The 26,915-nt window shown below is 39.1% G+C and overlaps 1 protein-coding gene across 6 annotated transcripts in view; it reads left to right on the top strand.

The window, feature by feature from the left end:
• Positions 1-26,763, top strand: part of myo9aa (myosin IXAa) — a 134,454-nt gene extending 107,691 nt beyond the window's left edge. For 4 of the 6 annotated variants that reach the window (XM_047362874.1, XM_047362873.1, XM_047362870.1 and 1 more), the window contains 22 exons: positions 883-1,005; positions 2,114-2,263; positions 4,401-4,708; positions 5,115-6,827; positions 8,344-8,443; positions 8,671-8,886; positions 11,111-11,208; positions 11,327-11,457; positions 11,561-11,784; positions 11,876-11,992; positions 12,128-12,316; positions 13,212-13,262; positions 13,374-13,485; positions 14,572-14,633; positions 14,812-15,004; positions 15,082-15,210; positions 15,331-15,436; positions 17,299-17,430; positions 20,057-20,180; positions 24,781-24,989; positions 25,112-25,254; positions 25,343-26,763. In XM_047362874.1, the coding sequence (XP_047218830.1) occupies positions 883-1,005; positions 2,114-2,263; positions 4,401-4,708; positions 5,115-6,827; positions 8,344-8,443; positions 8,671-8,886; positions 11,111-11,208; positions 11,327-11,457; positions 11,561-11,784; positions 11,876-11,992; positions 12,128-12,316; positions 13,212-13,262; positions 13,374-13,485; positions 14,572-14,633; positions 14,812-15,004; positions 15,082-15,210; positions 15,331-15,436; positions 17,299-17,430; positions 20,057-20,180; positions 24,781-24,989; positions 25,112-25,254; positions 25,343-25,830 (5,118 nt within the window). In that variant the 3' untranslated portion in view covers positions 25,831-26,763. The remainder of the gene's footprint in view (positions 1-882; positions 1,006-2,113; positions 2,264-4,400; positions 4,709-5,114; positions 6,828-8,343; positions 8,444-8,670; positions 8,887-11,110; positions 11,209-11,326; positions 11,458-11,560; positions 11,785-11,875; positions 11,993-12,127; positions 12,317-13,211; positions 13,263-13,373; positions 13,486-14,571; positions 14,634-14,811; positions 15,005-15,081; positions 15,211-15,330; positions 15,437-17,298; positions 17,431-20,056; positions 20,181-24,780; positions 24,990-25,111; positions 25,255-25,342) is intronic. The other 2 variants (XM_047362872.1, XM_047362876.1) reach the window with 2 other exon arrangements.
• Positions 26,764-26,915: the final 152 nt, after the last annotated feature.

The following is a 26,915-nucleotide window of genomic DNA, read 5'->3' as shown; positions in this document are numbered from 1 at the left end:
AGGTGATCACTTCATGAAGCTCATAGAGAGAATGCTAAGAGAGCAAAGCAGTAATCAAAGCAAAGGGTGGTTATTTTGAAGAATCTAAAATATAAAAATTATTACAGTCATTTCACACTTTTTATTTACTATTTAATCCCATGTGTGTTCATTCATAGTTTTGATGCCTTTAGTGAGAATCTATAATTTAAACAGTCATGAACATAAAGAGACCCATTAAATGGGAAAGTGTATGTAAAACTTTTGGCCGGTAATGTATTTTCTCAGTTGCTGCATTTGAGATGTTGACTTAATAATCAATCTAAGCCTCAGCTAATCAACAATAGGTATTCTGATGATCTCACTTTGATAATTTTAGCAGCAGACATTTTCATTCACGGTAAATTACTTAGCAACATCTTTTGGGGCGTGTTTATCAATAATGAGAAATATCTTGTGGCTGGGATCACTCGAGAGGACTCTACTGGTCAGGACAGAGCCTCTTCATTGTCCTCGGGTCTCTCAAACACGCCCCGTGCTTGTAATTGTATAAACAGCATCTGTGTGTCTGTTCAACCCCCCTGCTGTTCTGATTGTGTTCAGTTTGGACAATGAGGCTCAGTTTGAGATGACTGTATGATGTTTGAACCTGTGCAAATATGTGTTTTTACCTAAAACCAGATGTTCCTCACTGTTTATTTATTGACTTAAATTAATGTCCTAGAAATGCTGCTTATAGGCTGCTGCTGGTCCAGAGTTACAGTTGAATTAGAATTAGTTTTGTAAACATCTGTAGCACTTTGATTGATAACGCTTTTCATCAAGGAAAGGGCATAAACGGGATCATTTGTGAAAAATTAAATAGATATTTCATATTGTTGCTTTAACCTATTCTTTTTGTAGGATTTTGTCCATCACTTCAGTGTGCTGATGCCAGAGGGCACCATTTCTACAAAGGAGAGCATCCAGGAAAGTATGGATCAGCTAGATCTACAACCAGAAGGGTATCAAGTGGGAAAGACAAAGGTACATATCCTTCCTGTCCATTCAAAGCCTAAACCCCATTATTTTCTATGGAGTGTTCAGCTTTGGAGAAGAAGCAGCAAGGGGTTTAGTATCTTGAATCCAGAACTGAAGAATATTCTTTAGCTACTTACATGTGGAGTTCCTCAAGGCTTTGTTCTGGGCCCTTTCTCGTTTTTATCAAATCTGTTGCCTTTTTATTTTTTAAATGTCCCATTCCACTGCTTTGCAGAAAATAGGTTTATCTGCCATAAAAATAAAAACTATTGATTCTTTGAATTCCATATTTAACTAATCCCCAGGTGATCAATTACACGGGCCAGCATCCTATAAATATCAATACCCATATTAAATCCCTTTTAAACTAACTCTAGTAGTTTCTGTTTGTTATTCCTAGATTTTGTTGTTTGAGATGTTCTAGTCTATAAAAGCATAAGTGAAGGTGATCCTTAGCTGGTGCAATAATTTATTGTACCAACCCATTCGATTACTGCTCTGAGTTCAGAAAGGTTCGAGGCACTATGAAAAATCTAGATCTACTCATTGGTATTAATCTCAAGGAGAACTGGATTGCAGTTCTTTCAGCTGCATGAATTGTTTGTAACGCAGATGGTACATGGGTGAAAAGTTGTAACATGTAATGTTATTGAATTTAAGCCAATATTTAAGTGTTTGGTGATAAAATAAATGGGAAGGGATTTATACTATTTTAAACACCTAACTTAAACACTTTGGCAGATATTTATAATACCTGAAGCTAAAAATGAATTAGTTCGGGATGATCTCATATTACATGAAAGCATGCTGTCTTTGGAAGAAAAGGATGTAATGAAGACAGAACTTCATGTTTGGTGTTTTTTATGTCACAGCTATGAATGGAGTTTGATAGAGGGGTCCATGCTTCTGGGATGTTGTCTATATAATTAGAAGATCACGTCCGACATTCTTGTGTGCATATATCTGGTCTGGGATTTCTTGGCTACTGCGTGCTTGCCTCTGATTCAGCTTTTTTAATAAAAGAAAGTGTGTATTCGACTTTGTGAGCTGCCTTACTCACAGTAAGCATGTGGGCCGCCTCGTTCTGACTCCATCCCGGCCTTTCCCCCCTCAGGTGTTTTTACGGGAGGCTGAGCGTCAGTGGCTGCAGGCCGAGCTCCACAGAGAAGTTCTCAGACTCATCGTCATGCTGCAGCAGCGATTCAGAGCGCGACTGGAGAGGAAACAGTTCGTCAGGATGAGGGAGGCGGCAGTCTGCATCCAGGTGAAGTGTTTTTATCATCACTGATCTGATCTCCAGCATGTCTGTCTTTTCTTTTTGTCCAAGTAATCATTTTTGAATATGTTTTGTGGGAATTTTTAACAAGGGTGGGAATTAATTCAGCCTTCCATCATAATTATTATAACATTTTCAGAATACAATAGGTGAAATATATTTTTCGATATAATTTTTATATATAATTTTTTTGTGAGCAACAGTTGTTGTGAAATGGAGTTAATATGATGAAAGACGGCTTGCCATATCCAGGGTATGGTTTGACACATATAACCGAGTTTAAATGCAATAATAAATTTTTGCACAAGCGGATTTTTGCTTTCAATTAATCAAGTTCCTAAAAGGAAAAAAGTCCATGCTCATTTTTTTTTTCTTAAGCAACAAATTGTGTTGTTTGTTTTTCAGTTTTGGACTATGTTTAGTTTTTATTATTTTGCTGATCAAAACGAATACATCACAAAAAATAAAGATGTGCTGGAGATATTAAAACGTTAGGAAAAGTTCACATTAGTTCAATTAAAAAGGAAAGAATGCAAATAAGTGTAAGCAGTTTAAATTAAAGGTAGAAAATAAAAGTAAAGCAAAAATGATTGAAATAAAACGGGCAACAAAATGGTAATGAAATGAAGAATATGCATATACTGAATACAAAACTACTTGAGACACATAAGAGTGGAAGGTAATAGTTTTCTTTACTAACAGATTTCTATTGATATAAGCGTTTAAAAGTCAAATTACACAAATCTTGAGGAATTATACAACACATATTTCTAGACTATAACGTCCTGTATTTGTTGTGTAAATGTATGTTATGTAAATGTAATAACAAGCTTCTGGTATGATTCTGAGTGGATATTTACCCACCCTTTTCATCAGAGAGGTTAAAGCTCAGTTAAATTAGTTGGTTTCCAGGCCCAAAGCTGCCTTTTCAACATAGTCCACTAATTGCACTCGAGTTGGGGTTGGGCCATTCAGGAAACGTTAAGCTAGCTTGCTTAATTCATTTCAAGACCAGTTTTTATGTATGTTTGGGATCATTTACCTGTCATTTACCACCCATGTGTGATCAAGTTTCAACCAATGGACCTGAACTGTTACCATTAGATGGAAAGAAAATTGGTCAGGATGTTAAAAACAACCCAGAAACCACCAACACTCAAGTCCGTCACAAACTCGAAGCTGCTGGAACACCAGCGTTACTGTCCACAGTAAAGCGTAGGTGAAGGGTTACTTTGCCATGTGTGAGACAGTGTGGACCACGAAAGAAGCCCTTGCTTTGAAATTTGAATCCGTTCAAACATGAGCTGAAATTTGCTGTGCACATGGACAAGCCAAATGGCTTCTGAAGTAAAGTTTTAATATCAGAGGGGGCAAAGATTAGGATGTTTAACAAGAATTACAAAAAGTATGTTTGGAGTCAAGTGTAGTATATCACACCTAAGTAAACTCTACCAACAGTCAGGCATAAAGGCAGCATCATGCTGAGGGTCTGGTTTTGCCAGAAGTACCTCAGAGTTTTTCCAAAGAATATGGAATAATAAGGATTGAGGACCTTCCTAATTCTTTAATTTCATCTTAAATCAACTGCTGAATGTTTGAAACATGGACCCAACTGGGTGTTCCAGCTGCACAATGGTCCCAAACATATCTAACTTGTTTTGGACTGGATAAAGCTGAATATTATTAAGCTTTTAGAATGGCACTCCCAAAGCCCTGACTAATTGAAGAACCCAACAAATATAACAATTCTGCAAATAAGAGTGGTCAAGGATCCTGGCCGTTATGATACCAGCAGCTTGTAAAGTGTGGGAATTCTCTGCAACTTCCAAAAGGACATTTATCTTTTTGATCCTGTATGCATAATTCTTACCCTGTGTATTGTTTACTGTATAAAAACATTCCACTCTTACAAGACAAATGGTAAGATATTTACGTCCAAGACCAAAACTGAAATGGCATTCAAGCAGATTATGGGTCCATATACATTCATATGCACAGTTTTATTATTCAAAATTTCATTAGTGGCAAAGGTGATACAAAAATAACTGTTATTCTACAAATGCTCAATGGGGTAAGGTAGAAGTGGTCCAAACAATAATTCACCATTATCATTACCTCCTCACAGAAATGGTGGCGTTCAAACCGGTCCATGAAGGAGGAGGAGTATTATGACCCTGCTGTCCAGGACAGGGCAGCTCTGTGTCTGCAGACACACTGGAGAGGTTACAGAGAGCGCCAGAGGTTCAGGCAGTGGATAGAGGCTGCTCAGGTTCTACAGAAGGCGTGGAGGTTCTGGCTCTGTCGGCGCTCCTCTGCAGCACTAGTTATTCAGACTGCATGGCGTTGTCATCAGGCCAGGGAATCTTACCTGCATTTGTATGGTGCTGTGGTTCAGCTGCAGGCAATTGGCAGAGGCTTCCTCAGCAGGCAAAGGTAGGATATACTGAGAAAAGTCTAATGTGAGAAGATGCATGTGAAACAAGAAGTCTGCATATTATATAGTTTTTCTGAATATAGCTCCTAGGGGTAGATGACTGCACGATTTTGCTAAAGCTTGTGGAAAAAGCAGCTTAATATTTGCACACAACTCCTGTGTATTTAGGCTTTGTTTAGTGTGCAATCAGACTGGTAAGTTCATACCATGACGCAAGCATTCCAAGCCAAAGCAGCTCTGTAATCAGCTGAGCTGCTGAGAGCAAGTCTTTGTACTCCTAACTTCAACTGTGGTTGTTTCTTGAGTTGGTTCAGATTCGACGTGGAGCACTTTTCCTTTCAAAAGCTCCCATCATAGCGAATGAAGAGGATAGTTAAGGTAATGCTGTAACTTCTTGATTTGCAGCTTCAGAAAATTGAGAGAACAGCGACACGAGGAGGATGAAAAGCTACTTCAGCTTCAGAATGGCCAGGTGAGCATCTCACCTGCAGAGGAGGAGGAGGAGCTGTCAGACGGAATCATGGGGCTGGACCTCAGCACCTGGGAGGATCGTTTCTACGAAGAACGAGAAAGGAGCCTCCATATACTCAGCAGCCACAAGGGTGCTGTTAAAAAGGAAGAAGAGCATACAAAGACAAAGGAAGGCAGCTCTGAAGCAGAAACTGAAGCAAACACCTCAGTTCCAACAAACTCCGTGGTGGTGCCGGACCGGGTGAGAACTGTGGAGGAGCCAAGCCAGAAAACCACTCGGGCCAAAAGAGAGAGCCGGCGGATGAGGGAGTTGGAGCAGGCCAAGTTCAGCCTGGAGCTCCTGAAGGTCCGGGCAAACAGTGGCGGAGCTCACTCTCCCTCTGAGGAGCGGCGCTGGTCTTTGGAGCTGATGCCTCCCGCTAGCCCATCTCTCCATTCACCCCAAGGCACACCCGACAGTGAGAGCTCCAAAGGTAGCTTTGAGCTTCCCTTGATGGATGAAGAGCCACCTAAGGCTACAGAGGAGATAATGGACAGTGAGGACCACTTCTCCCCCGTCCCACCTATTGCTCCTGGATCAGATTCAAATGTGGAGGATATTTCATCAAGCCCGAAGCTAACTGAACCATATAAAACAGGGGTTTCTGAAGCTATGCTTCCTCAAAGAAGCCAGAGTCCATCCAGAATGGATCCACCTGCTCCCTCACATCTGCCCAAAATCCAGAACAACCTCCCCATGTTTTATGTCCCTCCTCTTAAGGACGGCACCCTAATCTCCCATCCTGCTGCCGAAGACCCTCAGTCAAACAATGAGGCGGCTGTAACCACAGCCACCACCTCCATTATAAAGCCTCTCAAAGAGAGAAGAGATTCATCACGACGACCGGTGGTCGTGGTCATCAGCATGCAGAAAGAAACCCCGCTTAGTGAGGAGCTGAGTGCCATCATCCATCCTCCTGTAGACCTTAGAGATTCTGCGGCCCAGACAGGAGATTCTGGGCCAGAAAATAAGGGTCGCATCCCTCAGGCCGACCAGGCCATCATGGAGAAGCTGGTGCGCCTGAATGAGGAGATAGAGGAGCGACGGCGCAACGAGCAGCAGCAGAACGAGAAGGAGATGATGGAACAGATAAGGAGACAGAAAGAAGTGTTGGAGCAGCAGCGTATTAAGTACGCTCAGTATGAGAAAGAGATGTTTGAGAAGCAAAGAGAAGAGGCCCTGCAGAGGATACAACAGAGCAGACAGGGCAAACTAGTTTCTGCCAGAACGTCAATGTCCAGCAAAGGCCCCAGACCCAGCTCCCTGCTGATTGAGAAAACCTCAGCCCAAGTTCCTCATGGCAGAACACAGTCAGACTCAGCGTCCCCTCCGCCTCACTCTCCAGTTGCTGTAGGCCCTCATGGAAGCTCCCGTCTCCCTCCGCTGCCCCCTCCACCGTTCTCTGCTCCTACAGAGAGACGCAAAGATCACCGACCTACTGGCGAAGGCTGGGCCCCTAAACTCACTCTGGAGAGCAGAAATGGAGCAGGAGTCAGAGTGAAAATCGCCACCAAGAAGCCGCAGAATCAAGAAGGTACAACAGTGAGTCTGGCTGACAAACCAGGCAACATCTTCTTCTCTCCAAACGACCAAGTGACATTTACCACGTGAGTAGGTTATATGCTCTACCTTTTTCTGCTTGACTGATCTTTTATGATGATGATTGATGGTGGATTTCTGTGGGTTTCAGGGCAATGATTGCATAATGATTTGTAATGCCCTTATCTGGGTATTATGTTATGTTTTGAAATGATTAGCTGCTAAAATGTTGTTTTTAAACTAATACTAAATGAGCCACAACATTGATGAGATCCCTTTAGGTGAGTCTCTGCCTCAGGTGAAGGATTTCAAGTATTTTGGCTTTTTGCGTTGAATGAGAACAGGATAGAGCTGGAGCTGGTCAAGTCTGTTGTGGTGAAGAAAGCTCTAGATTTACTGGTTCATCTATTTCAGTGCCTTGAAAACTTTACACATTCCAACCATATAAACTACAGTATTTCAGACTAACACAAGTACAACATGTTTTAGGTATTTTAAAGAATACCAAATTAAAATCTGAAGTGTGTATTGTGCATCTGTAGTCAGCCTCGTTTACTCTGCAGCCAATAAATAAAAAACAATGTCTTTCAGCTGTTAACAAAAACAGGTCAGTATTTCAGCTGTTCTCTGAAGTTTTCAGACCTTTGTTAGAGAACAATAGTTAACAAACAGCATCATAAAGACCAATGAACACAACAGACACATCAGGAATAAAGTTGTGAAGACGTTTAAAGCAGGATTAGGCTATAAAACAATAGCTTTGAAGATCTCACAGAGCTCTGTTCAATCCAACAGCTGAAAAAGGAAAGCGTATGACACAAGTATAGATCTATCAAGACATGGCTGTCCACCTAAACTGACTGGCCAGACAAATAGGGTTTTCATCAGAGAAGCAGTCAACTCTAGAGGAGCTGCAGAAATACAAAGCTCAGGTGGGAGGATCTGTTGACAGATTTGTTAGAGGCACACTCCGCTAGAGGAAAACCATTTTTGAAAGAAGACACTAGAACTTTCCTTCTCAGTCCATGTAAGGGTCAGAGCAAGCATGTAGCAGAAGGTGCTGTGATCAGAGGAGACCACAGTTTAAATTCTTAGCCTACATGCAACACACATTTTTAGCAGAGAAAACCAACAACGCTCATTAGTCTGAATATGCCATACCACAGTGAAACATAGTATTGGCAGCATAAGGCTATGGGGCTAATCATAGTTTATGGGAAAATGAAAGAAACTAATTACAGAGCAATATCGAAAGAAAACATGTCTAAGGCTGTAGGAGACTTTAAACCAGGGCAGATGTTTCTCTTCCAGCAGGACAACAACCTTAAACGTGAAGTCGGATGGATGGATGGATGGATGGATGGATGGATGGATGGATGGATGGATGGATGGATGGAATTAAATTGTATTTGTGAAACCGTTTTTTGTTTTTAGATTATCTAATGTTTTACAAAAGCGAGAGTTGTCAGGCGATATATTAGGAAACAGGTGAATTCTTTAAAGCTTAACCAGCACATCTTTCTTCTGCATACTAATTCTTTGGCAGATTCGTAGAAGTAGTTATGTGTCTCTTCTGTCCATCAGATTCAACACTGATGCTGTCACTATAGAACCAGCTGTAGCTGTTCCCAGAGAAGGACCCACACCAATGTTGAAGCCTTTTAAAGGAACAAAGGCTTGGGATGTAAGGGATCACTTATTTCATTGTTTTAAAACGCACCTGTTTATATACCGTGTGTTTGTATATGTGTTGGATTTAGGTTATGGATGATTGAATGTTGCAAAAACAGCTAGAACTCTTGCCTTAAGAGCTGAGCAGCTGGAGGATACAGGGAAGCTAATTCACCGATGCTCTGCTTGAGATAAGTCCAGAAACCTTTTTATCATCCTGTTGTCACTTCTGGACTCCAGGTCAGCAGTGTGGGCCAAAAAAAGAAAGCCAGAATGGCACGGACCCGCTCCGACTTCCTCACCCGCGCCTCCAGCCTTGCAGCTGGAGGCGATTCAGATGAGGAAGACTATGATGGCGACAGCCTCACCAGCCCGCGTCATTACACTCTGCCCCTCTCCAAGCAGAACTCCACGGAGGCGGGCCTAAGAGAGGCCTGCTTCAGTGACTCAGACATGGTACCCTTCACGCCACCGATGGCCCTTTCTGCACTCGGCTATAGCCTGCCTTCTCTTTGACTTTTCTAACCCACTCAGTAGAGCCAGCCTAGATCTGCATCTCACCTCTGCCTCAGACTGAAATATTTTCTGATTTTCTTTAAAAGCACAGTAACTTTTCTACATACTGGAAGATGTTTCTAAGGCAGATACTTTAGATATTTTAAAATATCTACTAAAGCCAATCCTGTGCTTTTTCTGTTTAATATTAATGTACCAACAATAAAGTCATAAATCAAGTCTGTTAATTTTTGACATTTTGCAGGACCTATTTTAAATGTTTTTTTTTTTAGAAGTTTGCTGATGTTTGGCTTCTTCTTCTCTAACAGTTGTGGTTTCTCTTGTTTCTCCATAATTAGCTCTGTTTGCATGTGACTCAGATACACTTTCTCTCTTGTCACTAATCAGGTTATGGAGATCCTTTGAAAGGAATGTGATCTGCCTGTTCTTAACAAATTATTTCTCTTTTCTTTTTTACTGTATTTCTTTCATACATGGTAAAATTGTCAGTGTTTGGCGGCTGTTTTATATTAATAGATTTTTCCAAATTCAACTCATGCCTTCAGCAATAGGATGCTGCCATCTACTGGTTGAATATTGTCATCCTTATCTAACATTCAGTCATGACCAGAAGTTCTTACAGTGTCACAAATGTTATGCTAGGTTTGGTTTTTTACTTCTTTTGATGGTTTTACTGAAGAACAACTAGGGGCAAATTCAGACTTTTCAAATTATTTTATTTGGAAGTACATCAAATTTGTGCAAAGTGTGATGATGGCTGCATGCCACAAGACGACATTGAATTCAAGCTTTGCTGTGCGTATGATATGAATATACAGAAATGAAGTTGGCCACCAGTGCAACAGTAGTGGGAAAAGGGCTTTAAAATATTAGAACATTGTGAAAAAGTTTAATATTTTTTCTCACTCATTTCAGAAAGTGAAACCTGTATATTAACGATTCATTACACATAGAGTGAAATATTTCAAGCCGAGTTTCTTGTTATTTTAATGATTATGGCTTGCCAGTAATGAAACACAAAATTCAGTGTCTCAGGAAATTAGAATACTGCATAAGATCAATAAAAAGATATTTTAAGAAAAAATGTCAGTCTTTTGAAAAGTATGTTCATTTCTATGCACTCAGTACTTAGTTGGGGCTGCATGAATTACTGCATCAATGCATTGTGTTATGGAACCGATCAACCTGTGGTTGTGCTCAGGTGTAATGGAAGCCCAGGTTGCTTTGATAGCGACCTTCAGGTCATCTTCATTGTTGAGTCTCGTGTCTCTCATCTTCCTCTTGACAATCCTCCACAAAGTCTCTGTGGGTTTCAGATCAGGCCAGTTTACTGGCACAGTACCACCATGGTCACTGAACCAGCTTTTGGTACCTTTGGCTGTGTGGTACCAAGTCCTGCTGAAAATGAAATCGGCATCTCTATCGCGCCTGTCAGCAGAAGGGGATGGCTGTGTTGACAGTGAACTTTAGAAAAAAACAGTGGACCAACACCAGCAGATCACATGGCTCCACAAATCATCACTGACTGGAAACTTACCACTGGACTTGAAGCAACGTGGATTCTGTGCCTCTCCACTCTTCCTCCAGACTCTCGGGCCTTGATTTTAAAATGAGAACTTCACTTTCATCTAAAAGGAGGACTTTTTAGATGAAAGGTCATCCCCATGACCTTTTAGCCCACAGACCCAGACTGAGAGACCATTTAGAGGTTCAGGAAACCTTTGCAGGCACTAGGTGATATAGGTGTAACACCATCAGTTTCCAATATTTAACCTTTTCACAATATTCAAATTTTCTTATACAATGGATTTTTGTTTTTTTATTATCTCTTAATCATCAAGAAATAAGGGCTTGAAATATTTCACCCTTAGTCAAACCCATAATATATAGATTTATTACAATCTGAAATGAGTACCTGTATACTGATCTTTTTGAACTAATGCTGCATTTTGCAGTGAATTGTTTTGCATCTGATCAGTCTGCTCACGGATCTTGAATTGCCATTCGAAAAACTGAGGTTTCAAACTTTGCAAATACATTTGTGCTACTGGCAAAACTTTAGGCTGTGACTGAATGTTGTAGATTTTAGGGAAATAAAACTTCATTTGTAACAGAGGATGATGTGTTTGACACTTTATCATGCATTTATCTCTTCTCGTTTCAGCCCTTGAGCTCCGACGAGCAAAAGAAGATCCACAAAGCCATGTCATCAGGAGATCTAGTCAAAGTGGAGTCGCTGCGCAAAAATTCACAAGATGGAAGGTTTGTTAAAGTGCAGCTGTCTTTTTTTACTCCATTTATTTATTATTAGATTTTTTTTTTTAATGGCCTTGTTTCAGTTATGTTAAAGGTGTCTATATATTAAATAATTGTGAATTAGGGTTCGTGGGAAAATGCGTTTCTGGGGCAAATCCAAGTATGGGGACAAAAAGACGTCCAGAGAAAAACTGCTTTGTGTGGCTGATTCCCTGGATGCAGACTATGGAGAATCTGGGCAACTTCTGGGGGATGGTGAGATGTCTTTTTCGTCTTTGTTTTTGTTTGTTATGACAGAAAATTACATGAAACAAGCCAGCAAGAAAAAAACAACACAAAGTGTCATTGATTCATGCAGCAGGCCAGGAAAACATGTCGCCGCCCTGCAGTCCTGACCTGACTCTGGACCGAGGCTTCAGGGACCTGAAGGAGAACAAGGAGCCGTCTCCGAAGGTGAAGCGGCGGCGGAGCGTGAAGATCAGCAATGTGGCGCTGGAACCCACTCAGTGGCAGAACGACGCGCTGCAGATCCTCTCCAGCATTAACGACTACAGGAGCATGAACGATTTCCTCATAAAGAAGGTACAGCCTTGCAATGTATGTGTAGAAAACAGAATTATATATTAAAATCCAGGTGAAATTCTATTGTTTTTGATCATCTGTTAAATTTTAGATCAATGATTTGGAGACTGAGGACAGTAAGAAGGACACCATGGTGGACGTTGTCTTTAAAAAGGCTCTGAAGGAGTTCCGTCTAAACATCTTCAACTCCTACTCCACAGCACTTGCCGTACGTGTTGTGACCACTTTTTTCCCCCAATTTTTTAAACCTTTATATCCTTTACATGTTTTTTAAACCTGAAGCTAATTTCTCTTTTCAATTAATGCTGGGTTAACTCTTCCTGTGGCTGTGTTTTCTCCACAGATGGATGACGGTAAGAGTATCCGCTACAAAGACCTTTATGCTCTGTTTGAGCAGATCCTGGAAAAGACGATGCGACAGGAGCAGAGAGACTGGAGGGAGTCTCCTGTCAAAGTTTGGGTCAACACATTTAAAGTTTTCCTGGATGAGTTCATGACTGAGTATAAACTGATGGACAGCGCTCTCACCAAGGTAATAGGTTGGGATTTTTGCTCAATGTCAGTACTGTAAAACTTTTTCTTTAAAGAGATGGCTGGGTTTTCTAAGGAGTTGTGTGAAGTAATAGTAATCCCAAATCTCTCTTTCAGAAATAGACTATAGGAAAAAAATATATAAGAACAGGATTAAAAATATTTTTCTAGCCTTCCTGTCATTAGCAATATTTAAATTAGGAGCACAGGCAAAGTAATGCTGTGTTAAAACAAAGACAAAATTATACATCTTTAAACGTCTTTAACATCATATATTAGCAATTTGTACAGGTAGCGTAGCCAGCATAATTAAAAAATCAGACTCTGTGTAATCCTTAGAGAATGTAGACCCTGACCTTAACTGATTTAACTGAAACCAGCATGTTCCCTGACAAAGATGAAAAGCCTAAAAGGATAAAACAGAGCATTTTTGGTGTGCAACATTTAGCCTTCCTGTTATCTGCTTAGGTCTCACTCTCTCAGCCTGAATAAACCACTGACCTGCCTCAGTATGTCCCTACATGTAAAAACATATCTTATTTTTTTTTTTCAATAATTTCTTACACGTCTAAGCTTGCTCTGATTTCATTTTTACTTCCCTTAGTAAAAGCATCCACATTGAAGAGTGTTATTGTTAGTGCAACCTGGTGGCCCTTGCATCAGATTTTTGAGTGTCTGACCAGCCGGTCACTGATGAGGGCTGATTGTGTTCTTCTGATTGTCTGATTCCGGTCAACAGGGAATTTCTTAGGTTGTCTCCACTTTGTTGTCTATCCAAAATTATAACTTTTCAAAGGTTTAGAGATGCTTTTAATGGTAAACATCACATAGTGTTATATTTATTTGCTTTAGACAAATACTGTTAATCTAATGTGTTTTTTCTTTTCATAATACAGCCACTTCCTAAGCCTGAACGTAAAAAACGGAGGAAAAAGGATACTGATATTGTAAGTCTCTTGAGTCTCTCCTATTTACAAGAACATCAAATGAGTTGACCTTGTTTAACATTTTAAATAGCAAGACCTTTTATAACAAATACACGTTGCTGCCCTCTTCAGGTTGAGGAACATAATGGACACATCTTCAAATCCACTCAGTACAGCATCCCCACATACTGTGAATACTGCTCTTCTCTCATCTGGATGATGGATCGAGCCTGTGTGTGCAAATGTGAGTGTGCACTGAAAATACTAAACATGAAGAAAATGAATATCTTTAAAACAGCAATTGAGACATTTCTAATAGTTTTCTATTAGATGCTAGATTTTCTATCAGATTCTAGATTTAGACATACACCAATCAGACTTTTCTTAGGCAATGCCAATTGCTGGTTTTGTTTAAGGTCTGACTTGCCAATTCCAGTTTTTAATTATTCCTTTTTTTTAGGGATTATTACCTAAAAATAAATAAATACAAAATGTGCTGCAGTTTCATTGATGGAAATAGAAGTTTTGAATGTAACAGAAAAGAAAGGATTAACATGGAAACATGGTGATCACTTTTATTCATCAAAGCATTTCTCCCTTTATCTATTTTTACTAAACTTCAAACATAGTACATCAAAGTACATGCTGTTGGTTGATGTGTTTGCAAGCCAAAAATGATCATGATAATATTTATAGAAAAAAACAATCTAATTTTCATCTTTTATTTGACCTGCCAATGACAAATCGGAGCTGATCCTGGGTAAGTTGGCAGATTCTGACCTATGGTTGATTGAGTGGAGCATCTCCATAGTTAGCCAATTTACCAGAAATACACAGCTGCCTTCTTCGGAAACAAAATAGATAAATGCCGAATTTCAGCTTGCAGAGAGAAAAAAAGGCCATCAGCATATTGTTTTCAAATTATTATTTGCAGTTCCCATTATTTAATATCAAGAAAAACTGTTTTTCCCAACATGAACAGTAAAACCTTGACATACACACACACAAGTGAATCTTCTGTGTGTGTGTCCGTGTTCAGCCAGGCCTCTGTAATCAGGCTCTGCCTCTTCTCCCTCCTCATTCCCTAATCAGATTGTTTTCAACAGGACTCATGAGGTCTATGTCTCAAGAGATTGCTCCACACAGTTTTTCCTTTCTTCTCACAGGATGTTTTCTTCGTGCCAGTCAATACCACTTTGGTTCTTTAGACGATAGCAGATCATTTTTTCTTTATGCTTTTGTCACTACTTGAAGTGAATAATGAGGAGACACTGCCTCTCAGTGGATAATGGGAACGATTTTTTTGATCTGTCTGGTTGTGTCCATCCAGTGTGCCGATACGCCTGCCACAAGAAGTGCTGCCAGAAAACAACCACCAAATGTAACAAGAAGGTGAGTTGGCCATATTGAGTTACCTCATGATAACCTTCCTTGACATCAATCTTTTTTTCTGCAAAGTAAATAGTGATATTTCTGTTGCAGCACTGATCATTTATAAAACACCATTTTTAGTAGGCTGCGAATGGATTTTTTTAAAGACATGCTTATATTTATGCTTGTCTCTGGACAGTTTGATCCAGAGTTGTCCTCCAGACAGTTCAGGGTGGATGTTTCTCGCCTGACTAACGATGAGAGGACTGTTCCTTTGGTGGTGGAGAAGCTGATCAATTACATCGAGATGCACGGCCTCTACACCGAAGGAATTTACAGAAAATCAGGGTCCACCAATAAAATTAAGGAGCTCAAGCTAGCACTCGACACTGGTAAATATTAACAACTAACTTTAAGAGGGTGGAGTGGTTCATTCTGATTTCTAAGACTTTCACATTTGACTTTCCAGATGTGGAAAACATGAATCTTGATGACTACAGTATCCACGTCATCGCCAGCGTCTTCAAGCAGTGGCTGAGGGACCTGCCTAATCCACTGATGACTTTTGAGCTGTATGAGGAGTTCATCCGAGCAATGAGTAAGTCATCAGCATCAGTGTAGTTTAGTCTTTCAATTGCATCTCACTGGAGATTTTATAGTAGATATATTTTTAATTTCTGGAACTAAAAACGGAGACCTGTCTTTGCTTTGACTTTAGGCTTGCAGGACAAGAAGGAAATGATTCGAGGGGTTTACTCTGTCATCGACCAGCTCAGCCGAACTCACCTAAACACTCTGGAACGCCTCATATTTCATCTGGTCAGGTCAGAAGACAATTTTCCTTTGTTTTTTCTCACAGTGGGCTCATCAAAATAAAACAGCCCTTGAACTTATTTCGTACTCGTGTAACTGTCAGTATATCTCAATGGAAGTTTAGACATTTATAGGCACTCACAAAGTAGTGCATAATTGTAAAATAAAAAATTAAATGTGATTTTAACACTTTTTTTAAATAAAACCGTGCCATTTATCTGTATTCAGTCCCCTTTGTGTCTGATATTCCTTAATAAAATCAAGTGCAACCAGTGGCCATCAGAATTCGACTAATTAGAATCTATCTTTATGTAATTTTAATTTCAGTATAAAGAGAGCAGCATAAATATGCCATACCCTCCAAAAGACTTTACATCGCGGCAAAATTACTCTGCACAGCACACTGAAATCACCATTCTCATGGTGAAACATGGGGGTGGCAGAATCATGCTACAGGGATGCATTTTTTTTAGCAGGAACAGGAAAACCGGTCAGTGTTGATGAGAAGACGGACGGGGCTAAATACAGGGCAGGCCCGCAAGAAAACCTTACTGTAGATGTTGCAACAGAGTGGAGTGAAAATTCACCTTCCAGCAGGACAATAACCTTAAACAGAGCTACAATGGATTGTTTAGATCCAAGCATATTTATTAAGATTTACTGTGGCAAGAATTGAAAATAGTTCTTTACAGATGCTCTACAATCAATCTGACTGAGCTTGATCTGTTTTGCAAAGAATTGACAAACATTTCAGTTTCTAGATGTTCAAAGATGGTAGACTCATACCCCAAGAGTTGGAGCTGTAATTGGAAAAAAAAAAGGTGGTTGTCCAGTGTATTACCTAGGATGGCTGAATACATGTGCACACCACACTTTTTAGATTTGAATGTGTACAAAAAAGACATTAAACCAGTCCAGATTAATCTAAATTCATTTTAAAGCAATTTAATTTATAACAATCCAATCATATAGTTACATTCTGACCCAATTACATCTTAATCATAACAAATTACAATCAAAGTCTCTTATTGTGTGTAAATATAAAAATAATCTAATTTCACTGCACGGAGTTGCTGACTTAGCAAAAATCCCTCATTCTGAGCAAGAATGTGGCAACAGTGGAGTGAAACCACACTCTTTTAACAAAAAGCACCTTCCATTACAACCAGAAGAAGAAAACAGTTTCCTGTGAGACCAAATGATGACTAAGCAAATAGTAAAACTCCAATTTTCATTAGTAATTCCCATATTTTAACAAATATCAGCTACGTAGTAAAGTGTACACTTCTGAGTGATCCCCCATTTCTCTATAGTTTGCTTCCAAGCACCCAGACTGTCCTTGTTGTCTATTATTTTTTTTTCTTTAAAATGTTTTTTTTTTTGGACATTTGTCTCTTTTACAATGAGTGTTTGTTGTTTTCTAAACTTTTATCCATCACTCGTTGACTTCACCTATTCCATTGTACTTACACAACTATTACACAACAATAAAAAACCTTATCTTAAGAACTGGGCAATGTTTTGTGAAAATCAGCCAAAATGCAAAGAAGACATCTTAAATTACGTTAAAGAGACCATAGATGTCCTTGACTTTGACATTAAAGAGGAAGGAAGCCGCTATTTTGTTGTCACAATTTGCATGAGAATTGAAAACTTGAGTTTTTAAAAAAAACGTCTATTCTCGTCTATAAGTGTTTAATAAAACCATAGGTGTCTAATCAAATTAGTCCTATTAAATAAAGCTTTTTCATTGCCCTCTCAGACGTTATGCGTGACAGTTTTATTAAAGTATCTCAGAGAGCTGTTACACAAGCATTAAGGCCCAGCTGATCTAAAACAGAGGAGGAATTAACACTGAACTTTGTGTTTCCAGGATCTCATTGCAAGAAGAAACAAACCGCATGTCAGCTAATGCCTTGGCGATAGTTTTTGCTCCCTGCATCCTTCGCTGTCCAGACACTACCGATCCTCTGCAGAGCGTCAAGGACATCAGCAAGACGACAGCGTAAGAGCATACCCACTGTCTGTAAGATACAACCATGGTAAAAACAAAGCACACCCTGTTTTATTTCAAACGGTTTACATGTCAGGACTTAATGTAAAAGATCTGATCTTTACCAGGTTTTAAAATGACCTAAATCTAACTTAATGTTTACTAATTCCACTATGGCATTATTTATTCTCAAAGGTGAAGCAAAAATTTAAAACATGGATGTGTTCAAAGTGAGTCAATGTTGTATTAAACCACCTTTAGCAGCATCAACTCTGAGTTGTTTTCTATATGACTTTTGTAGACAAATTGTGACCCACTCCTCCTTACAGCTTCCCTGAATTGCTTCCATAACCCGAATTTCAGCCAAGGTTCAGCTGCTGGTCTAAGATGTGACTCTAGAACACTTTTTGTGCACGGAGCAGTACATGGTTGACTCAGTGACTGACCGCAAGAATCCCAAAATCAGGACCCCTCTACCACCGTGCTTTACAGTTGGTATGAGGTGTTTGTGCTGATTTGCTGAGTTTGCTTTTCTCCAGACATGGTGCAGCCATTGCGGTCAATGTGCCAACCCACCCACATAACGTCATACTAATCCGTTTTTTTTAGTGTACTGCCATGAACGTTCGCATTTAACATGCTAACTGATGCCTGTGGAGTGAAATGGAGCTCTTGGGCTTTTTGACAGTTTCTTTCAGCATTGTATTCTCTGATTTTGGTTGAATTTGCTAGACATCAGCTTTTGGTTAGATTGGCAATAATCTTTCCCAGATTGATGGACAGCTATATTTACTTCTCTAAGGTCATTGCTGATGTCTTTCCTTCTTGCTAACACACACCTGTATGCTGCAGACCTGCAAATTGCCAAAATTGTAGCTTTCATAGAAGTGCATTTAATTAGTCGCACCAAAATGCTTTTTGTTATGCTCAAGCTCATATTTAAATAACTTAATAAATGTTCTAAACACCTGGGCCCTTATTTACGAAGCGTACTTGCACTCAAAAACCTTGCAACACAATGTTTTACGCACAGCTTGTTATGTACTGAACTGAATTTTGCGTAAAAGTGTGCGGAAATCCATTCACATTTTGACCTGTGGTGAAAATGTGCGGTAGCCATGCAAACTTTTTTAAACGACAATAATAAACTACTGTCGGATCAGCAGATTAATTCCAAGCAAGTCAGGTTTGATGATTCCTAAGGTGGATAAGCTATAGACAATCACACATGTCCATTATAGCTGCGGAAAGTTGCACGTAATTGTGGAACGATGGTGGTTTTGGCACAACTGGAGGGCATCGCCGATGGAAGAGGGCGGTTTTTTTTCAGAGATCGTATTGATCTGCTAGCACATGATGATGCATAGCTTATCAGCTGGTTTAGATCGCCCAGGGCAATTATTTTGGAGCTGCACGGAGCTGGCCCCGGTATTAAAAGGAAACCAGGAGGAAGCGTGCGTCGCCAGTGCCATTTCCAGTTCTCACTTTTAATTCATCTTATGTGACATACTGAATGGTTTTAAAGATTTAAAGTACTTCATATAGTGTGTGTGGGACAGTCTTCCTAATAGACATATTGGAGGCATATTCACCTCATTACAATGATCAACATTGAGATTTGGATTTGAAGCAGACATTGCAGTACTAAACGGGTTTGAGCCGACAAACTCTTTATTTTCAGTCAGGTTTTAGTTTCTGATGTCATTGAAGTAGTTGGTTTGCTGTAATTCACTACAAACATTCCTTAAGGGTGTGTAAACACATTCTCTCTTTTTTCTCTTTTTTCACTGAAAGGAACCGGTTCGGTTCTTTGACTGTTACAGCACCGTTGCCATGGTGATTTGGACACGTGGTAGGCTCTTGTCGGCTATTTGTACTACGTGGCATATGTATTTATGGGCGGAGACTGGGCGGTTCAAGCACCACATGCAGCTGCACAGAATTTACAGCAAATTGGGGTGTATGACGTCTACGTGTGCAGTGACACGTCTACACGTGGTTTCGTACATCAGATTTTTCTTTTTGTGCGCTGCAAGTTTCAGAATTTCCCCCCACGGCAAAGTTTTAGTATGAAAACTTCTCACTCTTCTGTACATGAGGCCCTAGATCATTGTTATCATGCCCTAATACATAAAACACAGGAACTGAAAGTGGGTGTACTTTCTTTTTACCATGGATGTGAGTGGCTTCTTTGCAAAGTGTGATGTGGACATTTCAGTGAGGACACGCATGACTCTGAGGAGAAAATTTAAGAGAGGATGTTCAATTAAATTAATCTATTCCATGTGAGAGCAATAAGGTACCAATCTGGCCTAACCAGATCATCCAATAGATGAAGGAAAGTCAGGACAGATTTTTGAATTGGAGGAGAAATCTTAATAAAGGTAATGTCAGTAGTTCATACATGCATTTTACTGTCTTTGTAACAGAATCTGTGTCTAAATCCTGATAGGACAACTCATATCATGTTATTCATTCTGTAAAGCAATGTTATGTTTGCTTTTCTCAACATAAACATGAATTCTATCTTTGATTTTTAATGTTCATACCCTTTACATAATGGTTTGACTCAATATGAACTCCCTATTCTGCTGTGAACTCCCACTTATTCAGAAGTATCTTTTTCTTCCTTGTGTAGGTGTGTAGAGCTCATCATTTGCGAACAGATGACTAAGTACAAAGTTCGATTAAAGGACATCAACACGCTGGAATTTGCTGAGAATAAGGCCAAGTCCAAACTGAGCCTCATTCGACGATCGATGGTAAGAGATGACTGATCTCCATGAAAATGGCTTAAAATAATCCATCCATCATCTTTCTTTCCAATCTTCTTTCCTTTTACGTCTAATGTCCTTCACCTAAAAACCCTGCATCGATAGCTATGACATTCATCAGCATATGCCATTGAGGTTTAAATCTGCAAATTATCTTGTGTTGTGGTGAAGGTCCCCCCACAGTCCTCTCCTTAAATATCCACATCACCTTTTTGTTTGTGGTCCTGTAGTCTGTAACACCTGGATGAAATTAAGGAGAGTTAAGCTGTCATACATCCATTCAACATTTTTTGTAGAGTATAAACATACAAGGCAAACTCTTTCACTATGGAAAGCCGTTTAATTCAAAATTAAATAAATAAATAAATACTGCTATTGATAAATTATTATTAAATATTCCATGAAATAAATAAATATCCCCATGTAATAAAACAAAAATAATTATGTTAAAAGAAATTTTCATCTTATTTTATTGAATTAATTTCAAGATTTATTTAATTTACTTAAACATTTATTTAATTTACTTAAACATTTATTTAATTTACTCAAAGATTTATTTGTTTATTTTGCTTAAAGATTTATTTATTACACAATGCAGTTTTATTTTGTAAAGCTACTCTACGTATTTCACCCCGTTTTTCATTTTAAGCTCTTTTTAGTTCATGTTCTTATATTCAAATGAGGGGGCGGGGCTTTATCTGTGGGGCGGCGCTGGGACACCAGGGCCGAGCTCAATTTGTGGCTGTGTCGCGGAATCCCCTGACATCGTCATGCTTCTGCCGATAAAACTCCGCCTCCTCATTTGAATATAAGAACATGAACTAAAAAGAGCTTAAAATGAAAAACGGGGTGAAATACGTAGAGTAGCTTTACAAAATAAAACTGCATTATGAAATAAATAAATCTCTAAGTAAAATAAACAAATAAATCTATAAGTAAATAAAAAAAAATTTTTTAAGTACATTAAATAAATCTTGAAATAAATTAAATTAAATAAATGAAAATTTATTTTAACATAATTATTTTGCTTTATTTCATGGGGATATTTATTTATTTCATGGAATATTTATTAATAATTTATCAATAGCAGTATTTATTTATTTAATTTTGAATTAAACTGCTTTCCATATTTCACAACCTGTGGCAAAAACATATGGAAAAACTACTGCTGCAGGATGTTCATTCAGTTGTTTTACTATGTAGCTTAAAAAAATCATGGCACAATTTTATTTTATTTAACAGCTTTAGCAGTTAAATATTCTAATTTTGAAAATTAAAAAATACCTTAAAATATTAAATTTCATTTTTGTAATTAAAAGCACTTTTGCCGGCTAATGTGGAGGAAAAAATATGGAATTATAAACCGAAACAACAATTAATGCTTTCCTCGACCTTCTCTTGGTTTTCTATCCACTTGTCTTTGTTGAGGCATATATTTCACTTATAAAAACAATATTCTTCATCAGTAAAGTTTTTGTTCTTTCCTAAGTGGAGAGATGCATTATTATTCTAAAAAATGACATAATTATCCCCAAACCTACTTTGGAGTAATGGAATGAGAAAAGTGTCCACATATGCTAATTTGATTTAGAAAAAGTATGGAATTTGGACATTAAAACTGTGTAGGAGCCCTGAATATCTCTGCTTTTTACAGCCTTTCTATTTTCTTTGTTCTGACTCCAAATATTAGACCCAGCTCACTGGGCTCAACCCACATCTTTTTACACTTTGTGTTGTTTCCCTTGTTGAAGGGGTTTTATATTGCTCTTCTGCTGGAGCCATGCACCGGACAGAACTGCAGAATTAGATTTGTGCAGATAGCTCTTTAGAAATGCAAAATAACCAGACAATTCCACATCTTCTTTTCAACATAATTTTTTTTCTTGGAAAAAAAAGGTGTCATCAATTCCACCAATTTAATTTCTTATTGTTTTTGGTACAATGCCTTTCAAAGGTCCCTGAACGTTTTCCTCATCTCTGTAATTTAACTGCAGTATATCCAGTTGTTCTATGAAGGTGTGAAAGGTTCATTTGGGAACAGTAGTGAAAAGTTCAGTTCAATTCAAAAATATTTTAAGTAAATGTTGTTGTAGCTCATATTATGCAGGTTTCTTCAAAGATCTGTTGTAGATGTTGATGGCTGTGGGCAGGAAGGATCTCCTATAGAGGTCCGTCTTACAGCAGATCTGAGGAAGCCTCTGACTGAAGACACTCTGTTGTTGTACAACAGTGATGAAGAGGATGCTCAGGGTTCTCCATAATGTTCTTCATTTTATGAAGAATCCGTCTTTCCACAATGATCTCCAGAGGTTCTATAGGAGTCACCAGAACAGAACCAGCCTTCTTTATCAGCTTGTTGAGCTTTTTTTAAGTCCCTGGATCTGGTGCTGCTTCCCCAGCAGATGTTGGCTGTAGAGATCACACTCTCCACAACAGACTTATAGAAGATATGCAGCATCTTGCTGCAAAAACCAAAGGAGCTGCAGAGATCCACAGTTTAGGTGGGAGGATCTGTTGACAGGACAACTGTTAGTCATGCAATTTAAGAATCTGGCCTTCATGGGAGAACAGCAAGAGAAAACCAATGTAAAGAAAGCCAAAAATAATTCCTGTTCGCCACAAGCCATGTAGAGGAAGTTAAACACGTGGAAAAGGCTGCTCTGGTCAGATGACACTAAGGATGAGAGAACCTTTTGACCTACATGTAAAATGTTAAGTGTCACAGAAATCTTACACGGAACGAAGAGAAAAAGATCATTTTCACCATTTAGATGTGGCATCCTTGTTGAGACATACACCAAAAGACCTGCATCTGTAATTGTTCCTAAACATGGCCCTACAAGATATTGGCTACATTTGAGAAGCATGTTTCAATTTCCTTCCACTTCAAAACGATGCACAACTCTGTTGGTATCTCATTATATCTTAATAAATACATCGAGCTCTGTGGATATGTGAAAACTTATGCAAGACACTGCATGCTTTACATAGCCAGAATGTTGTAAATTTAAATGTTTTCTATCAAATAATTTGTTTGTATTGCTTTGCTACATGGTAAAATGACTCACTGAACATTATTCCAGATAACTTATTCCATATTCCTTATCAAAGGTTGCTTCCCGATTCATCTTCTTGCCTCCCAAAACAGGGGTTATCAAAGCACTTAGTATATCGACTTTTTGTTCGTTAGACAATATTCTGTTACATAAATTTTGGATGAAATTAATATTATTTTGCAATCAAGAGACTGGTTCTAATTAGATTTACCCAGTTCTTTTTATAGCAAACCTCTTCTAACTTGGTGGCAATCGGACTGTATTTTTCTCACTGTTTTCTCTGAACAAAGTTTTGACAAAGATCACTACTAGCTTTCCCTATATCTAGTTTCATAACTTTTTTCTTAACTGAAACATATGTACTGTTGTTTTCAGTTTTTGACTACTAAGAAAAAAAATGATTCATATAGCATGTCTGCTGCTTGTTGCTGTGAAACATGCCAATAAAAAATCATTTTATTCTGCGGTTGCTTTTCCACAAAGTTGGCAAATGCATCCAAGAAGGTAAAATTGGTGTGTTGTTGTGCCCTGTGGTGGTATAATGTCATTACATTTTACTAAATGTAGTTCAGTCCCTACATTACATATAGCTGCTGTTATTAGGAGATGTTGACTGAATAGAATTAAGTTACAGGTACCTAATGTTTCAAAGCTACCAGACAGATTTTTTTTTTTTTAAATAAAATCAATCAAACTGTAAAGATTTAGTTCATCATCCATAGAAGATTTCCGGGTCAGTTGTTTTGCTATTGTGTTGTAATTTTTTTATATTAAGATAAAATCTAGTCTGCTAAAAACGAGCTCCTACAGCCAGATGCCTTTAGTGACATCACAAAATGCAAAAGAGGTCTTGTGAGTGCATCCATTTGTAGTTTTCTTGTTGTTTTCATCTATCTGTATTTGCATGTTTTAATAAAATGAATTACCAGTTTAAAATGTTTATCAAACAAAAGAAAACTGCATGGATTTTAGAAAAAACATTTCAAAAAGAAAAAGAAAAAACCACTAAAGAGGTTTGTGAAAAAGACCAGTGTAGACTGGGATGGACACATTTCATTACCAAAGATCTTCAGGGATTATTTCTAACCAACCTTTATAAAAACCACATGGTCTGGTTGATGAGTCCCAATGATGTTTTCTTCAGTGGGTCATCAGATTCTAACTGCAGCTCAGGCGTGTAAAGATGAAGCTCCGGCAACACAAAATGCAAATGTTTCAGAATCTATGACAAAACGTTTTTTGTTTTTTTTAATCGCTCATTCACCATATTGTTTACCAATCCCAACTGATCAGCTCAATTCCAATGCCTCTTGTGATGTCACCAACCAAAGTACACACATAGCAGAATTTATATATTTTTTTCTTTAGGGTACCTTTTTAAAATGTTGTATTTTGTGAATTCCTGCGTGAAACTCCATACTTTGCTACTCAGCTGTGTTTTCATAGTCGGTGTATATTGGTTCATCATAAAGAATACACCACTCAGTAGTATCTTTAAGCCTCTATGTGTTTGCTGCTCATGTGCTCCTCAGGGTAAAGGTCAAGTACATCGGCTGACCTACCACGCATCTTCTCCTCCGGGCAGTCCACGGCTGACGTTCAGAACCGATGCAGCAAGAGAAGAGAGCGGTGGTGAAGAGGGAGCGGAGTCGCTCATCAACATCTCTGAGCACCAGCAGGCCGCCATGCAGCAGGAGGACAGAGTGCTGATGGAGCAGATTGAAAGCCTACAGAAAAAGAAGTTGGTCATGTTTTACAGCACTGGTTAATGCTCCTAAATAGAAGAACACTCTCAGTATAGAATAAAGAATAAATCATTTCGTTGTGTATGATGTTCTGTAATCATTTTTCTGTCATTGGCAGAGAGGAGTTGACTGTTGAGATGCTGGCACTGGAGCCACGAGCTTCAGATGATGAGACCCTGGAGTCTGAAGCTTCCATCGGTACAGCTGACAGCTTGGAAAACCTCAATGTGGATTCGGAAGAAACCATTTCTGACTTCTCTGGTATGTAATTTTGCAGCAACTAAAAAAACATGTTATGGTTTGCACTATCTTAGGGCATCAAGGTGTATAACTTTGACTCTCATTTCAGAGAGAGGTGCAAGGATGTCTTCCCCGTGGCCTCCCAGATCCGATGGGAAGGACACCAGACGACGCACTCAGCACCAGCAGTCGGATTCCCTGGACTCTGCTGACTCTTGTTCCACTGTTTCTTCCTACTCCTCCTCATCACACTTCCATCCGTCACCCTCCTCCTCTGCCGCCTCTCGCAGGTTTCGTTTCCACTCCAAGTCTCCTGCTGTGGGCTCGAGTCCTGTACGCTCTCTGACCCAGCCTCTAGATGCATCTCATTCCTTTCGATCAGACAGCTTTGACGGCAGCCCGACGGGAGAGCAGGACATTGCCTATGACGAAAGGCCTCTGTTTACAAGCCGTGGCACATACAATCCAGAGAAGGGCAAACAGAAACTTAAAGGTGCCAGACATTCAGCCGGGAGGAACGTGAGAGACGGTGGCGGTGACCCTCCTGACATATCCCAGCACCTGGTATTGTATGGTAGTAATGAATTTATGGTATGAAGGACACAGGGACACCGAGGCACTCATACTAGCCTCTGTTTGTTGAAGCCAGTGGTAAAAATGCCGTGCAAATGGAGGGAGACGAGAGGAATTGGTGGAAGGGCTCATCTGCTGGAGACTCAACTGCAACCATGCTTTCACAGTGCCTTGGCAGCTCTTTCCTCTGCATCAGGAGGGGAGAGACTGAGCAGCAGGACAGAGAAAAGGGAATGTTGGCTAATGGAAAGAAACTTTGCATCAGGGAATGTCACGGAGTCAGAGAGCTGAAGATTTATACTTCCTTTATATTAGTGAAACAAGGCTTCATCAGACATTGCAGATGTTCAGTGGACTTTAATCTCCCAATTATTAGCTTCTTTATCAGTTTACAGTTTAAAACAATCAGTGTAAGCAGTGGACATTTTTTTTCTTATTTAATAAATTTTATTATCACAGAAATGCTTTATGGCCTATAATATACAGGTATAAATACTGTACAAAGCTGGAACACCTGCCTCTGCTGGGTAGTTAAAGTCTAATATTTATCATTTACCTTTTTTTTTTTTTGAGTATCCTGGACTTGGATGATCATGTTTGAGTATGTGCAGAGCTGAGCGCCCATACAAGACCGTATGTATGAGTGTGAAAGACAAAAACCACTTTATGTGTTTGATGTTTGTGCTGCTTTGTTTCCTCCCTAACAGGGGGAATGCCACCATCATTTAAAGGGACCAAGATAGCTGGTGTGCATTCCAGCCAAGGGCATCCCATCTGTTTAAGAATGTCAAAACACCTACAAGATTTCTGCATTTTACTGTTCTACATCCATACAACAAGTATAATGTACTGTACAGGTCATATGTACAGCATAGTGGACAAATGCCATTGTTACTCACCCACCTCCTGTCTCTGAAGGTTTTTGGTCAATAGCAACCAAGAAAAAGCATACAATCATGTTGTCTTCTGTCGTTATTTAGGAGTCTGCTTGTATTTAAGTTCCTTTTTGCTGCTGCTGGAATTTTCCAGCTCATAAAACCAAGCAGGAAGTTTTTTTTGTAATTGCACAACTGTAACAATTGTAACAAAACAGCTAAATAGGACACAGC

This window comes from Girardinichthys multiradiatus, chromosome 4 (assembly GCF_021462225.1).
Source record: "Girardinichthys multiradiatus isolate DD_20200921_A chromosome 4, DD_fGirMul_XY1, whole genome shotgun sequence".
Classification (NCBI taxonomy): Eukaryota; Metazoa; Chordata; class Actinopteri; order Cyprinodontiformes; family Goodeidae; genus Girardinichthys; species Girardinichthys multiradiatus.
Note: the sequence above shows the minus strand (reverse complement) of the source record. Positions and strands in the feature narration are given on the sequence as shown.